The sequence below is a fragment of the Knufia obscura genome, assembly GCF_036327395.1.
Source record: "Knufia obscura strain CCFEE 5817 isolate CBS 148926 chromosome Unknown scaffold_2, whole genome shotgun sequence".
NCBI lineage: Eukaryota > Fungi > Ascomycota > Eurotiomycetes > Chaetothyriales > Trichomeriaceae > Knufia > Knufia obscura.
Genome location: NW_027042688.1, coordinates 2,935,206 through 2,949,584, shown reverse-complemented (window position 1 = coordinate 2,949,584; position 14,379 = coordinate 2,935,206). Strand labels below are relative to the sequence as shown.

Sequence of the window (14,379 nt, the reverse complement as noted above, 5' to 3'; positions counted from 1 at the left end):
CCTTGAATATCTCCGAGTGTAGCAGAAAGCGATAGCTCTGGCCATCTGAGGCCGCATCGCCCCACATGAGTAGTAATGCTATTGCTCAACCTGTCACAGGTACCGCCTCATCTCTTGCGCATGCAGCTCAATGTCGCTGTCGTGCTCTGGCCAGCTACTTCATCGCATACTGACATGATCCCTTACAGGTTCCGATGTCGCCAACACCTCAGAGAAGAATACCGTAGAGGTACCGCCGCGCTCGACTTCACAACAGCCCGGCTCATCGATACCTCAGCCGCTTTCCAACGTCGACCAAGTGAACGAACCCCCTAGCCCACGACGGGGCTCGAAGCGAAGTCTAATCGGTCGGAGCAGGCAAGGAAGCAGAAGTAGCAGGAGGTCAGCGCGTCACGCTGCTAAAGCACTCGAGTCCAGAGAGAACCCGCCTGCTGTTCCACAGAATGATAGCGCTCGTCCAGAAAGGAAACAGAAGTCAGGCGGTTTTCTTTCCTTCCTAAATTGCTGTCGGGCCGATGAGGATTTGGACGCGCTGAAGTCAGAAGAGCCAGATGTGCCGGCTAAGCAGAGAAAAATTGAACCTACACCACAAAGGGCAGCCATTCCCGATGAGCCCGCCGAGCCTGTTGCTTCCGAGAAAATGAAGACCCAGGAACCGCAGTACAATGAAAAGCAAGCTGAACCAATTACTGTGGGGGAAGAGCAGCCTGTGCTATCAGAGAAGTCCAGGCAGGATTCGCGGCCACGAGTCGGGCGGAACGAACTGTCGCACGACAAGCCTGCGCCGGAGATCGCTCCAGTCTCTGTTCCTTCGGCGTCTGCTATCACCACTGGTCAGCCAGATTCTTCTACTCAAGCTGGAAGTAGTAGGCAAGCAGAGCCGACTGTCCACGATCTAATCACAGCTCCACAATCCGAGCCTATCGAGCCCTATGCCGCAGATCAGAAACCGCACCTTGAATTTCCTCCTCCGCCAAAGGATGAACGACGGGAAAGCGACGTTGACATGACAGACGTCCCTTCCGTGCCGCCAGTCGAAGAACAAAATGTTGTCGATGAGCCTGTACAACCGCACGATATCGCCCCTGTCGCTCTGCCACCACCACCGCCGCTACAGAAGCGCATGGCGCAGACACAGACGCCCGTTCCTGCCGTTGATGTCCCTCCAGTGCCGGATTCAGAACCCGAGAGCAAACAGCAGTGGTTGTTACCTCCCGCCCAGCCTCCCCTGAAAGGTCGAAAATGTCTGATCCTCGACCTCGACGAAACTCTGGTACACAGCAGCTTCAAAATCCTCAATCAGGCAGATTTCACCATACCGGTAGAGATTGAAGGACAGTATCACAATGTCTATGTCATCAAAAGGCCAGGCGTTGATCAGTTTATGAAAAGAGTAGGTGAGCTGTACGAGGTTGTTGTGTTCACAGCATCTGTTTCCAAATATGGTGATCCACTGCTGGACCAGCTTGACATTCATCATGTTGTACATCATCGACTGTTTCGTGAGAGCTGTTACAACCATCAGGGCAACTACGTGAAGGTATGCTTGGATCCTCCCCCTCAAATACTTGCTAACCTGGTTTAGGATCTGTCCCAAGTCGGAAGAGATCTGAAAGAGACCATAATCATCGACAATTCGCCTACCTCCTACATCTTCCATCCACAACACGCTGTGCCCATCAGCTCATGGTTCTCTGACGCTCATGACAACGAGTTGCTGGACCTGATTCCGGTTCTTGAGGACCTGGCTGGATCACAGGTTCAGGATGTCAGTCTCGTTTTGGATGTTGCATTATGAACAGTATAGAGATATGCAACCAAGTCTACGACGACCCTTCCGGCATCGCTGAGTGGAAGTGGCTTGTTACCAGGATCTGAAGTCACTGGTATTCCGAATCGTTTCCATCTGGCGCCTGGCGATCCGACAACTGCCGCTTGCCTATTGTCAGCGAAAGCTTGGACTATTCTAATATACACGCCGCGACGAAGACGCGGCTTCGACTTTTCATTTGTCATCTTACTTTACAGCATGGCACCGGCGTTCGATTGGCCGCTGCCAAACTTAAGCGTCAAAAGCGAGAAGGTTTCAAGGGAAACGAGCATAAAATTGTCCCGCCAGTCACAGTCGCACCCGCTTCTTACTGCTTCAATATTGTGTTATTTGGGTTTTGGGTTTGAATTGTACAGTGGTTGAGGATGGCTTATTAGCGCAGAGAAGCGTGATACTGGACAAAAGCATATCTACATGGAAGTCCATTTGTTTGGGAAGAGGATATCGTGTTGTGATTGTGGAGGAGTCGTCAGCAGCATGTGGTTGTTGAATTGCGAGTAATGATATGTGAGCAGCGGCACAAGGTAACAGAGGAGCGGATGAGGAGCTGCTAAAGAGGACGCAGTCGGTATCACTTCTCCTACTTGTCCAGAATCAGTCGCATCCTGCATCTTTGTGGTCGAGATTCTAGCACCCAGAAGATCGAAACAGGCTGAACTCACATAACCCCTGACGATCAGTCTCGAAGAACAACAGCGATGATGCACAAGTTCGCTCAGAACGGCAGCCGCCGTCCCGTCTGCAATGGCGCTGAAGATCGAGGGGCGCTCTTTCCGCAAGATGGCAAGATAGATGATACATACTCAGGCAGCAGGAGCAAGGCAAGTTCTGCTTGTCAACTTGTCTTCATACAAAATAATACATCGCTCTCTTCCGACACGACTCTGTGGCAGTCGTCTAGCCACGCTCTATGATCGCTTGCTATTCATCCTTTCAACGAGGCCAATTTCAGATATCGTGCTCCATACTTCCCCATTGCAGCCGCACATGAGTGGCAACAGTCGACATCAGCGCTAGCTCTAAGGCTGCATCAATAGTCAAGGCGTCCCTTCAGGAGACATCATCCTTCTTGAACAATCTTTCTTCGGACCGCAGCCGGCGATCAAGACCCCTTCTGTCCATCAGCGTACCCCTTAGCCTGTTGACCCATGTCCGGCATGCTATCACAGTGCGACGAAGTTCTTCTTAGCAAGTTGTGCTTCCAAAAAGAACTGGGACTCGTCTATGCAACCAAGATCGAAAGCCGGTTTCAGTTCGTACCGAGCATTCTCGTCGAGCCTGGATCCCTCGATCGTCCGATGTTCTTCCTGCTGACTCGATACCGGAGAGTCGACCTTCGGCCTAGGCTTGGTTGTTTCCGTTCTAGTCCTGCTTGTTCTTGCGTCCGACGATCCTTGAACAGGCACGATTTTATATTTCTCACACCAACATGCTGGTTCGTGGTCGTCACTGCCTACCGTTCGTTCTCGTACCCGGATATCGAGCAAGACATCCAGTACATTTCGCACACACTCGTTCGCCGCTCTCTCAAGAGCATCATTCCTCGACCTCCCTTCATTGCACAAGCACGCATATCCCAAACCGTGTTTATTATCGACCACGGCTTGAACCCTTGCTGAGAATACCGACGTTTGGCGGTCATGGCCTAGGTCGAGATATCCCGCCCGGAGAAATTTATGCTGCTCGAGCACCTTCAATTTGGTCCATGAGCTCAAGTTCGTATCATTGATGATACGAAGCAGGAACTTGGTGGGTGGGTGGGAGATGACGCACGGCATGGTGAGCGCAAGATCAAGTCCCTGAAAGTGGCTCACTTGAGCTGTAGAGGCGTTTGTCGGTTTCAAGGTGCTGAGAACCTGAGGTGCAGAGTGGAACCACGGTGGGTAGTACGTCTGCAGTGGTCAGGATTCAAGAGGTCTTTGGTAAGTAATTGTGAGTGCGAGGGCAAGACAAGAAGCGGCTGAGGAGGAGGCTTTATATGTTTTCTCACGGCGATGCAGGTCCTTACCAGTTGTGGGTTCCGTTGCTGCCTATTGAGGAGCGATGGAAACATGCTCAGGGACAGAGCCTCTGTCACTAGCGCCTACCAACATCCAGAAGAATGCATTGACGTGCTCTTATGGTGTACCCCACGAACCGCAGAGTCGAGACTCCTATAGCCGATGAACACTCGCCTCCGCAGCAAGATCTAAACACGTTTTCCTTCCTAAATGACTCTCTCCGATGTGCATCAGGCGCAACTGTCGATTGGGGAAGAGTACGACAGTGGCTTCTGCAACTACCCTCCACTAGGTCGGGACCAACAGAGCCACGACACCGTGACAAACATCTTTGTTAGCAGTCCTCTGCACAATACACATTCGCTGGCCTGATATATCTCCTATATCTCCTAGCAGCACATGAGAGCATCTGAAGCCGCTCCTTACCGTTTTGAGCACATGCCACACGGGTGGCTGGTCTGGGTGGAAAGTAAGCCGAGCAACCAACCCTTCGGCAGAGCATACTCTCTTTTCGTCGGGCACTCAATCAGTCAACACAACCCCAACCATTGCGCTGTTCATATGACCTTCGCTTTGGTATCTGCGAACGTTGTTACTGCCGATTTTATGAGGCTAACATGTTTAATGAGGCGACCACACCGAGCTCAAGAGGAGATCGACGGATCTAACTTCTTCTAGTTAGACCCCGAAGCAAGCACTTTCCGTTGTTGTCCTGAATCTCTTAAATTGTTTCACTACGCGTAGTCAGGAACAGTGCATGTCAGGGTCTGGTGTTCTCTACCATTCGCTATACCACCCAGAGCGTCAGAGCCCGTCCCATCTTCTATCATCAGAAACTCATGTCTACAGTGACGAAGTTACCCTGTAGCACAAGGTGGAGGAGCTGAGTCTTCTGAAGCATATCAATATTGATGGCATCTAAGAGAACTTGACTACATCATTGGAAACGAGTGGTGACCAAGTCGCGTCTGTGCATTAGCAAGCCGTAGGACCTTGGTTCCCCGTCAGTAAATGCTGTCGTGGTGTGTTTGCTTGATGCACTAGTGCAGATAATACCAGCCTGCCAAGGCCTAGGGTGGCAGGCAGAGAAGCGCTTGCCTTGTAAGAGTGTTGCTCTGGACCAAGAAATCAGGCAACCGCAGGCGCATTGACCATGCAGGTACGTCAGATACCCCAGGGGGTCGTCAAAGGCAAGACGTCATACTGTAAGGCGGAGGGGTGTTGCGGGTGGGGGCTGGTGAAGAATATAAACAGGAAAGTTCAGGCACTTCACCTTCTCTCTCCTTCCATCGCAACTTCCCAATCGTGAAATCTAAGAAGTTACCGACACCCGAACCAAATCTATAACCAATCTCAATTCAATCCTCAACCCAAACCAATCCCAACACTCATATCAAGATGTCTGACCAATACAAGCCATCTGATCACGACGGCCTCCGAAAGGACGGTCAACCAGGTATGCTCTTACCTTACTACAGCCTCGATGGTACACCGCTAACAGACATCCAGACGAGAGAATGCAGCAAGACAGCTTCGCCTATGGCAAGGTCGACCCTCATGAGGCAGGAAAGCAAGGTGGTCACACCAGTGGCAGTGGCACAGACACAAGCACAAGCACTGGCGGCAACGACGGCACCGACGACGGTCAATACAAACCATCTGAGCACGACGGTCTTCGAAAGGATGGTCAACCAGGTACGCTGACATCAATCCAACTTCGTGAAGCTACTCAACTAACATATCTTCAGATGAGAGAATGCAACAAGACAGTTTCGCTTACGGCAAAGTCGACCCTCACGAGGCAGGAAAGATGGGCGGTCATGCCAGCAGCGGCGGCACAGACGGCACAGACGATTCTGGCAACACTGGCAGCACTGGCAACAGCGGTGGTTCTGCTAAGGGAGAGTTCGCTCATGGAAAGGTTGACCCACACGAGGCTGGCCGAAAGGGTGGAATGTCTTCTTGAATAACCACATGGTTGAAGCATCTTTCTTGACATGGATATGAGTACGCTCCTGAGACGACTCAAACGATACGAGACACGATGAAACGAACAGAGATACCCAAGTTAGCTAGCTAGCTCAGTTATGCATGTAGCTTTGCGATACATGCTATTACGTTGACCACGAATTGACCTCCTGTTACTATTGCCCTTATGCACGTCTTCACTCATGCAAATTAAATCAGACAAAAATGTGCCGCAATACCATCATTATTGCAGACCGCCTTCCGACTGCAAAATTAACCCGCAGTTTCCAGCATCAATAAGCTGGAAGGTCAAGAGAGGACTGAAAGCACTTGCCCTTGAATGTTTGAGGTCGTAGCGGCTGTGATACCTATTCAAGACTAGCCAGGCACGTGCGTCATGCTTTGGTGAAACGCGCCGTTGCGTATCGTTATCGTCGCACTGCCGTAGGTTATACTCATTTCGTAAACGAGCTCGCTGGCGACTCAGTTCAATTTAACCTGCAGTTTGAGTCCTGCATGTACTGCAGCATGCTCAGACACCGTACTAAACCATCATGACCACTCTCGAAGTGAAACCTGCCTACACGCAGGAAGAACTCGACAAGCTTTACCCGAAGAACCTTGAGCTCCGCCTGGTCCAAGTACTCCTCCGACACGGTGAGCGGGCACCTGTCTCTGCCCGATTTCAGAACACAGGTGTTGCCCCGTACTGGCCATACTGCAACGCTGCTCAGCGACTACGATCAATAGCATATACCCCACTAGACGTCTCAACCTGGGACTCATTACAATGGCGTCGAAGACTAGAACGCTTCGGCGAAGATGACGGCCCAACCATAGCCGCCGGACGAGATGGAGAAGTCGATGGGATCTGTCAGTTCGGCGAGCTCACAGACAAGGGACGAGAAACCACATACGCCCTGGGCGATCGTCTGCGACGCCTCTACGTCGACCAGCTCAATTTCATGCCGAAACTGATTGCCGATGCTGATATGATATACCTCCGGGCCACACCTCTACCTCGAGCGCTGGAGTCTGTCCAGCAGACCTTCTGGGGCATGTACCCGCTCACGGCACGAACAGCCTCCTTCCCACCACCAACGATCGTCACTCGAACACCAGCAGATGAAACGCTCTTTCCCAACGACGGCAACTGTAGGAGGTTCGCACAGCTATCTAGAGCCTTCGCACAACGAGCAGCAGAAAGATGGAACGACTCAGACGACATGAAGTACATAAACAACAAGATCTCAAAATGGATGCCCGAGAGCTCTCCAACAGTAGCTGTAGACGGTCATCCACGATTATCAGGCGTTATGGACACGATCAATTCGACGTTAGCACACGGACCCGAGACACGTCTACCATCCGAGTTCTACGATGAAAGACTTCGAGAAATCGTAGGCAAGATCGGCGTAGAAGAGTGGTTCCACGGCTACAACGAGAACCGCGAGTACAGAGCCCTCGGCATGGGCGCACAAGTCGGCGACATCGTGGAGCGCATGGTCTCCAAAGTCGAAGGCGTGGGCCTCTCGATCAACGAGATTGGCGGCGAAAACGGCCGGCTAGGTCGAGGACGAGGCGGGGAAACAGGTATTGTCTTTGCGCTTTCGGGCTGCCATGATACGACGCTTGCGGGGTTCATGAGCTCGTTCGGTGCGTTTACGGGGCAGGCTTGGCCGCCGTATACGAGTCACATTGCGGTTGAACTTTTCCGCGATCGAAGTGGGACGTACATCCCTCCACGGAGCGTGCCGGCGCAACCGAAGCAGACGACTACGCATGAGTCACCTAAGGTTACGTCGAAACCAGGCTGGCTAGCAAGCATGGTCGGTCTCGGCGGCTCCGCTACAGACCGCCCCGAACAAGCCCTCAAGACTACATCGACTACCCACACCGCCGCGGGAATCGCCCGACGGCCCGTCGCAGATCTGAACGAGGAGGAACAGAAGCGTTTGAATGGGTACTACGTGCGCCTGCGCTACAACGACCGCGTCTTCAAGATCCCTGGATGCGCGAAGCCGGGGAATCATTTGGAGGGCGATGATAGTTTCTGTACACTGGAGGCATTCAAGAGGATAGCGGATAGCTTCACGCCGCAGAATTGGAAGGCGGAGTGTGCGAGGAATATTGATGGGCCGATTCCGGGGTTGGAGGTTGGTACGGAGCAGTGGGCTGGACAGGTTGATAAGGGGTTTTGAGCAGGATGGGTGTTTGTTAAACATGTACCTTGTTGGCGATTATGGTAAGGTACAGACAGAGCTTTAGCGTTTGAGGACTCGTGTTGGTATGGCATGAGTTATGAGTTATGAACATAGCGAGCAGAGCAGATTGTAGATGGGAGCAAAGCGCATGCAATCAGGAACCTCGATATCACGCTTGTCTCGTTCATTTGTTCCTCATCTCAGCTCTTTCATTCTTCTTCGTGTTGTTGTGTATGCAGCTTTGGCTTCTGTCTGGACATACACAGCTGGTCCAGGCGTGCTACACAGTGTCTCAATCACACAGTGTAGGTTCCGTGGAAGGGGTTTCCCACTTTACCCAACTGCTTGAGAGCGTACTTATATGCGACTCAAGAGTGTGCCACTAACTATTCTGCAATTATTGCGAAGGTGAAGAAAGTATCCATAGATCATATTCTGATCACATGATGGCTTATCACTTCTGCGGCACGTCGAGAAAAGACTGTGGACTTATCGTGGTGCTTAGTCCTACCTCGCAGTCAAATAATCAACAGCGGTGCTCCCCTGGTAGCTAGCTGCCTGGGCGACCATCTTGGTTTAAGCTTACTTGAGAGCTGGGTTCGTTCGTGTAAGTGAGGCCTTTGATTGCATCACAGATTGATGTAGATCTCCGCCCAGAGTTTCACCGTAGAAGGGCACACTTTAGATCATGTCCAGAACCGCATCGCTTCGTATCTCGTGTTGCGTACTAACTCCAGCTACGTCGATGACAATAAAGGGCTCGTACTGGTGTTCCATCGAGTGACTTTCTTCAGTCCTCGACTCTGGGGTGTGCGCCTTTTTGCTTTTTAGTTAACGTCCGGTGTGGTGTTGCTTGCACTTCAGATGGTATGTATGGGTTGCAGCATCTTTTGGCGGTGGGCGTTCCCTTTGTAAGTGATGGGAGGTAGCTTTTGGGTTTCGTTGCTATCTGTGTGCATAGCAATAGATAGCACTGTAATAGCAGCAAAGCAAATGGGGAGCTTCAGCAGTAGTGGTGACATAAATTCATACCCTCGATCATTCATTCGAACGTCCCTCACAGAGGCTTCTGGCGATAGTCACTATGTCCACGAAAGCCATCGTCAGCCTCCTCCGTACGTAGTCATACGCCCAAACTGCCCAACGCATGCTCCTCGTTGAAGAGCACACAGGTTATCTGCCCCTCAATACCGATACTAGCTACTGGCTCTCCGATCAGTCCAGTCGTGATGTCACGACTTAATATCACGACTTCGCTCGACTCCTGCAGACCAACTGCTACCAAGTTACCGATTGCATTCGTGCTGAAGTGCCGTGGGAAGCTACCATATGCCGGTGCGAGCTGGACGAACTTGAGGGTGCCGTCTTCGTTCAGGGCGAAGGTTGAGATTGTGTCTGATTGAATCTGAGTTGAGTTGGCGGGGTCGAGGTTGGGAACCGTAATGGAGCTATCGTTGCGGTTTCCGATTATGAGGAACCGGTTATCTGGCTGTTGCCGGAAAGTTAGCAGATGCTGAGTGGATGGTTGAAGATAGACTCACCGAGACATGAATCTCAGAAGGTGCATTGCCCTTGGGCGTCGACAGATAACCGTAGGTGCTGCTCTTGTAGATCTCTTCGAAGCTCAGACCACCGCCATTTGCTTCGTATGTCACGGCGTACCCCTTGACAGTCGATGCGAGCTCATTCGTGACATACATGAATGTCGTACACCCTTCGCATGCAACACCATATGGATTGTAGAAAGCAGCATGTCGTGGTCCATCACCTGCTTCCACTCGAAGTGGATCAAGCTCTTGAAGCTTGAGTGTGTGGTCGTACGAAAACACTCGAACTAGGTCTGCGCCCAGATCAGGCACGAGTATGTATCGTCCTGTCGGATCAACGATAGCTTCATGCTCATGGGGCGCCTCCTGCCTTTCTGCCGCTGGCCCAGGCTGATCAAGCGTAAATGGGATGTTCTGGTTAAAGCTGAAGTTACCGCCACCATTGAGATGCCACGAGCTGACTGCTGAGCCGGTGTAATGTGCTAGAGCAATCGCTCTCCCGCCTGCTGGAGCACCATAGATGACGCCACTGACTGGACCCGAGATGGTTGTTGTGTTCTGAACGTGGACTAAGCTGCCGTCGTTATTGACTTTGAAGGAACTTAGTGAGCCATTGACTGTCTCGAGACCCTCGTTGAGGCAGAAGAGGAAGCCACGATTGGCGTCGAGCGTGAGCCAGGATGGATTTGGTGCACAGTCGTTGCTCACGAAGGTTTGGTCGAGGCTGTAGTTGCCGTTGTTTTCTGTTAGTGATAAAGAGGTCACGGTGCCGGCGTAGGAAGCAACGAATAGTGAGGTCGCTGACGACGCGGGGGTGAGGAGCAGCAAGGGCAAGAGGAGGGATGGAAGCATGTTTGTCCGTCGATCGGAACTATCGATGTACAAGTACACAACAACCCTCTCGGTGATGAGTAAACGAGTGAGAATCGAGCTCGAAAAGCAGCGGGCGTCTAAGGTTTCACGCGTGCCAGTGAGCCTGAATGAGAACTGCTTTGAAGGTATCAGCTTACTATGCAGCAAGCGCGATGGGAGTTCCAGAAGGACTGCTCTGAGCTTCGGTACCTGCCAAAGATCCCGGTCAGGTGTGCTGGTCAGAAAGTTGACAGCCGGGCAGGCACAGATCGAGCTCGAAAGCTGGGGTTACACTCGCTTGGCAGGACTACTCAAAACATCTTCGCTACTGGAATCTGCTTTGGGAGGCACTCCCTTCGTCATAAGTCGGCAAGACTGCTCGTATCGTCGGAAGACAACTCAATCGATATACTACGTGTACATACAAGCGACCGTATCCTTTCCTATGATAGAAAGCTGCCTGCACCGAGCTAAAGATCGAGACTGCTTTTGTTCATGCCTTCGGGAAACCTGCTGAATTTGAAGTCATTGCCAAGCCCCAGCACGAATATTTGTATATCACGATAGATCAGATTCATCAGCTCAATTTCACTTGGGGTATCATGTCCAAGATCCGAGCAACGCAGTGGTCAGCTCTTACATCAGTTTGAAAGATGGCAGGATGCCAAAAGGACATCGGTACTTCCGTGAAGCAGCTTTGAAGCAGGAAGCGACTCTCGCTCAATGTACGGATTTCATCGATCATGATAGGACTGCTTGTCGGTACTATGATGTGAAGGTTCGACCGTTGATTGCAAGATTGTTGGACTGGGATGTTTCGACTGATGGGATGGCTAATCCTTCGTTGCATATGAGCTTTTGGAGGCCATTTGGTTTAAGCGTGGACTGTACGAAGCCGGATTTCAGAGAGTGTTATGTTTCGGTATGTATTTATGTCTGACATATTGGATGATGTGGTGTCATGGTTCTGGATGATTGGGTTCATATTTGCTCCAAGTGAACGCCAAAAAGCTGGAAATGGAGGTATGGTCACTGTCCCACATAGTACACGAGATCATGTCTCAACGAGCCTGACATGATCACCTTCCTGCTTCCTCCCAAGATTCTTGCCCTTTCGTCCTCGACAACTGCACAACTTCTCTCCAAGCCAATTCCGTGGCAATTTCGACTCTGCCCCACGAATGATCTGTCGGATGTACAGCATTCCAAACAACAATGGCCAAAAGCATACGCACCGCCTCAAATGCATAAAACAGCTTCTCGTTGTACGGCACTTTGTTGTCCATCCCCATGCCACCAGAAAACTCCACAAGCCGGAACACAATCCTCACTGAGATGAACACCAAACACGCACACAACGCATAAACCAACCGCCTCCAACCCACACCCCGTCCAAGATTCCCCCTCCGCTCCGTTTCAATCTTCTCACGCACGAACTTGACAATCAACAAGCTAAACGCCACCACAAACGCCTCCTGGACTCCTATCCCAGTCATATAGATGTTCAGACCGCGTTTGGCCGTTTCTGCATCACTTCCTGGCCCAGCCATCCCTCCACCAATGAGCTGAACAAAGAATGCAATGATGTCCAGTGTCACGAAGATCATGGCCAAAGTGGTTGCCGTAAAAAACCAAACTTTTCCGGTCGAGGAGTAGATGTGCACGATCCGTGCGAAGACCATGTATGCGAATGCATGCACCCAGACGGGAGACACGAGGACGGTGATTTGTGAGACGGTGGCTAATGCAAGACTTTGCTGGTTGCGGGAGCCAAGAGCTCGGGAAATGTAGGCGATGAGTTCCCAGGTTGCTGCCATGCAGACTACCCAGCAGTATGTGTTTTTGTACACGGTTGCTTGGATGATGTGGATAATTAGTGTGATGAGGAATAGGAGGGTAAAGACAAGCGCGGCGGGGAATGATGGTGAATAGTTCCAGTTGGCGCCGCATTCGCCTGCTGGGATGTACCCGTTCTTGTCTGGTTCGATGGTAGGCGTACATTGCTCTGGCAGGTCGAGGGACACTGATGGTATTGATACAGTAGGGATCGATACGGAAGGGAGCGAGAGCGAGACTGGTGTGATTGTTGGAAGACCTAAGGAGACAGGACTGATGGTTGGGAGGTCAAGAACCAACGATGAGTCATCCCGAGGGCTGATTGTCTTGCTTACTATCGAGTGAGCAGATGTTGCGAAAGCTATCATGAAGAGTACATCGATGTGCACCTGGTTCTTCATATTGAGGCAATGAGGCTGCTGAATGATGGTGAAAGTGATGAAAGAGCAAAACTGTCAAGGAATGGGACGCTGTCTTATATGTTGCTTGTCGACGGTCCCGTTCCGACGCACTGGATACCCATTGGAGATGATGAAACGTCAAAGGAGCAGGCGCAGCTTCATGTTCATCTTATCCACGGATGGCTCTTTGGTCTGAAGCCTCGTCTTTGCTCAGGGTTCCTGGACCTGATGAACGCTATTCCATAATAGGCAACTCGCTCGCAGGTGGATCCGACAGCTAGGTGGACCAGAAATTCTTCAGCCTGCATGCTCAACAGAGATACAGCTTATAGGAATTGTCGCCTGTAGTGCTTCCTTCGAGAGCATTCGCAATCACCTTTTTCAGACCTGGGTGTGTGGCAATGTTTGCCAATTTTAGAAGCTGAGCCCGAGTATCACGCTTTAATTCCTCAGACAGGTGTTTCAGGGAGAGCTGGTAAGAGAATGGCCAGGTCAAGCTGCACAACCACATATCAAGATCATCCGTGATCGTTGTTGGATAGGTTGAGAATATCCAAGGCGGGACCTGTTCATATATTGCCTGATGGATTTCTGCCAGAGAGTGCTCTGCTTGCTGCCCATAGCAAGCCAGCTTTGAGGCCGAGCCATCTACGGCATCTGCATACAGGCGACTGATAAGCTCCAGTATCATGTCATTCAAGATTGCTCGCATTATCAGCACAGAGTGAGCAGAACTCACTCTGCGTCGAGCTTCACTGTGCTCTGATAACAGCCCCTGATAATCCTCATCAGGAATGGCTTGACTCAACTGCATTGCTTGTTTGTCCAAGAGTTTTGCATGATCAAGCTGGTCCATCGAGCATCTGTCTATCGTCAAGTCAGATCTGAGGTTCATTGCCGACTGTACGAGCGAGAAGAAAGTGTTGGCGTTGTCGTTGATGACATTTAAAGAGTTCTTGAACGCTACGGTTACGCTGGTAGGTAACCTTTTGTGATTCACAAGACAGTCGAGTTGGACAAGACTTATCGTTTGCACAACCATGACCTGCGTCTCATGCCGGACCATAGATAGTGAAGATCTGGCAATGCATTGGTCGACCAGAGCTAGTGCTCCATGTACATGGACAGACCATGCCTGTGTGTCGTGGTCCGCGAATGATTGATATTGCGCTAATAGTAGTGAAGACGCAATCGTTTCGTCAAGAGTTGCTCTGTCGTCCATACAGATTATTTGCTGCAATTTCGTTAAGGCAGCTGAGTAGGCCTTTTGTGCCTCGCGTTTCAAGGTCGGAGATCTAACGGAGTCTGAAAAGTAGCATAGTGCCAGTGCTGTGAGCGAACTTTGGAGAGTACTTGTCTGTGAGGCATTCCGTAAGAGTACAGGGACACAGTCGGAGAAAGTCGATGTAGACAGCCGGTCGAATAAGAATCCTACTGCCAAAGTCGTGTGTGAATGGGTCAGGCCGCGACAGATGGGGTGATACGTGGCTTTTGAAGTTGTTATGTTTGCTCTGACTGGTTGATCTGTGCTTTTCTTGTTCTCGAGGAAATGTCTCGTGTTTTGTGATTGTGCAAAGGTCTGTTGTTGATTTGTCCAAGTCGTCTGATTTCCATTTAACCCTCGTGTATATGGTATCATAACCAGATCCAGGTCGTCACGATATCCGTAGCAATTCCTCGAAGCTCGCACACATTGTGTACATGATTTCTGCTTCCGATCACACTAATCATGAGCATAGA

The 14,379-nt window shown here is 51.0% G+C and overlaps 5 protein-coding genes across 5 annotated transcripts; 3 read left to right on the top strand and 2 right to left on the bottom strand.

The window, feature by feature from the left end:
* Window positions 1-65: 65 nt before the first annotated feature.
* On the top strand, window positions 66-1,798 carry PMZ80_002941 (uncharacterized protein; the record flags this gene model as incomplete). The annotated part of the gene is made up of 3 exons (XM_064871370.1): window positions 66-132; window positions 189-1,540; window positions 1,586-1,798. The coding sequence occupies 3 exons, from the start codon at window positions 66-68 to the stop codon at window positions 1,796-1,798; spliced, it is 1,632 nt and encodes a 543-aa protein (XP_064733823.1).
* A 3,431-nt stretch (window positions 1,799-5,229) lies between these two features.
* PMZ80_002940 (uncharacterized protein) lies at window positions 5,230-5,797 on the top strand (the record flags this gene model as incomplete). Its single annotated transcript, XM_064871369.1, has 3 exons — window positions 5,230-5,287; window positions 5,341-5,526; window positions 5,580-5,797. 3 exons carry the CDS (start codon window positions 5,230-5,232, stop codon window positions 5,795-5,797), a joined length of 462 nt encoding a protein of 153 aa, XP_064733822.1.
* Window positions 5,798-6,353: 556 nt separating this feature from the next.
* PMZ80_002939 (uncharacterized protein) lies at window positions 6,354-8,000 on the top strand (the record flags this gene model as incomplete). The annotated part of the gene is made up of 1 exon (XM_064871368.1): window positions 6,354-8,000. One exon carries the CDS (start codon window positions 6,354-6,356, stop codon window positions 7,998-8,000), a length of 1,647 nt encoding a protein of 548 aa, XP_064733821.1.
* Window positions 8,001-9,126: 1,126 nt separating this feature from the next.
* Window positions 9,127-10,402, bottom strand: PMZ80_002938 (uncharacterized protein; the record flags this gene model as incomplete). Its single annotated transcript, XM_064871367.1, has 2 exons — window positions 9,127-9,492; window positions 9,545-10,402. The coding sequence occupies 2 exons, from the start codon at window positions 10,400-10,402 to the stop codon at window positions 9,127-9,129; spliced, it is 1,224 nt and encodes a 407-aa protein (XP_064733820.1).
* A 1,079-nt stretch (window positions 10,403-11,481) lies between these two features.
* On the bottom strand, window positions 11,482-12,639 carry PMZ80_002937 (uncharacterized protein; the record flags this gene model as incomplete). Its single annotated transcript, XM_064871366.1, has 1 exon — window positions 11,482-12,639. The coding sequence occupies one exon, from the start codon at window positions 12,637-12,639 to the stop codon at window positions 11,482-11,484; it is 1,158 nt and encodes a 385-aa protein (XP_064733819.1).
* Window positions 12,640-14,379: the final 1,740 nt, after the last annotated feature.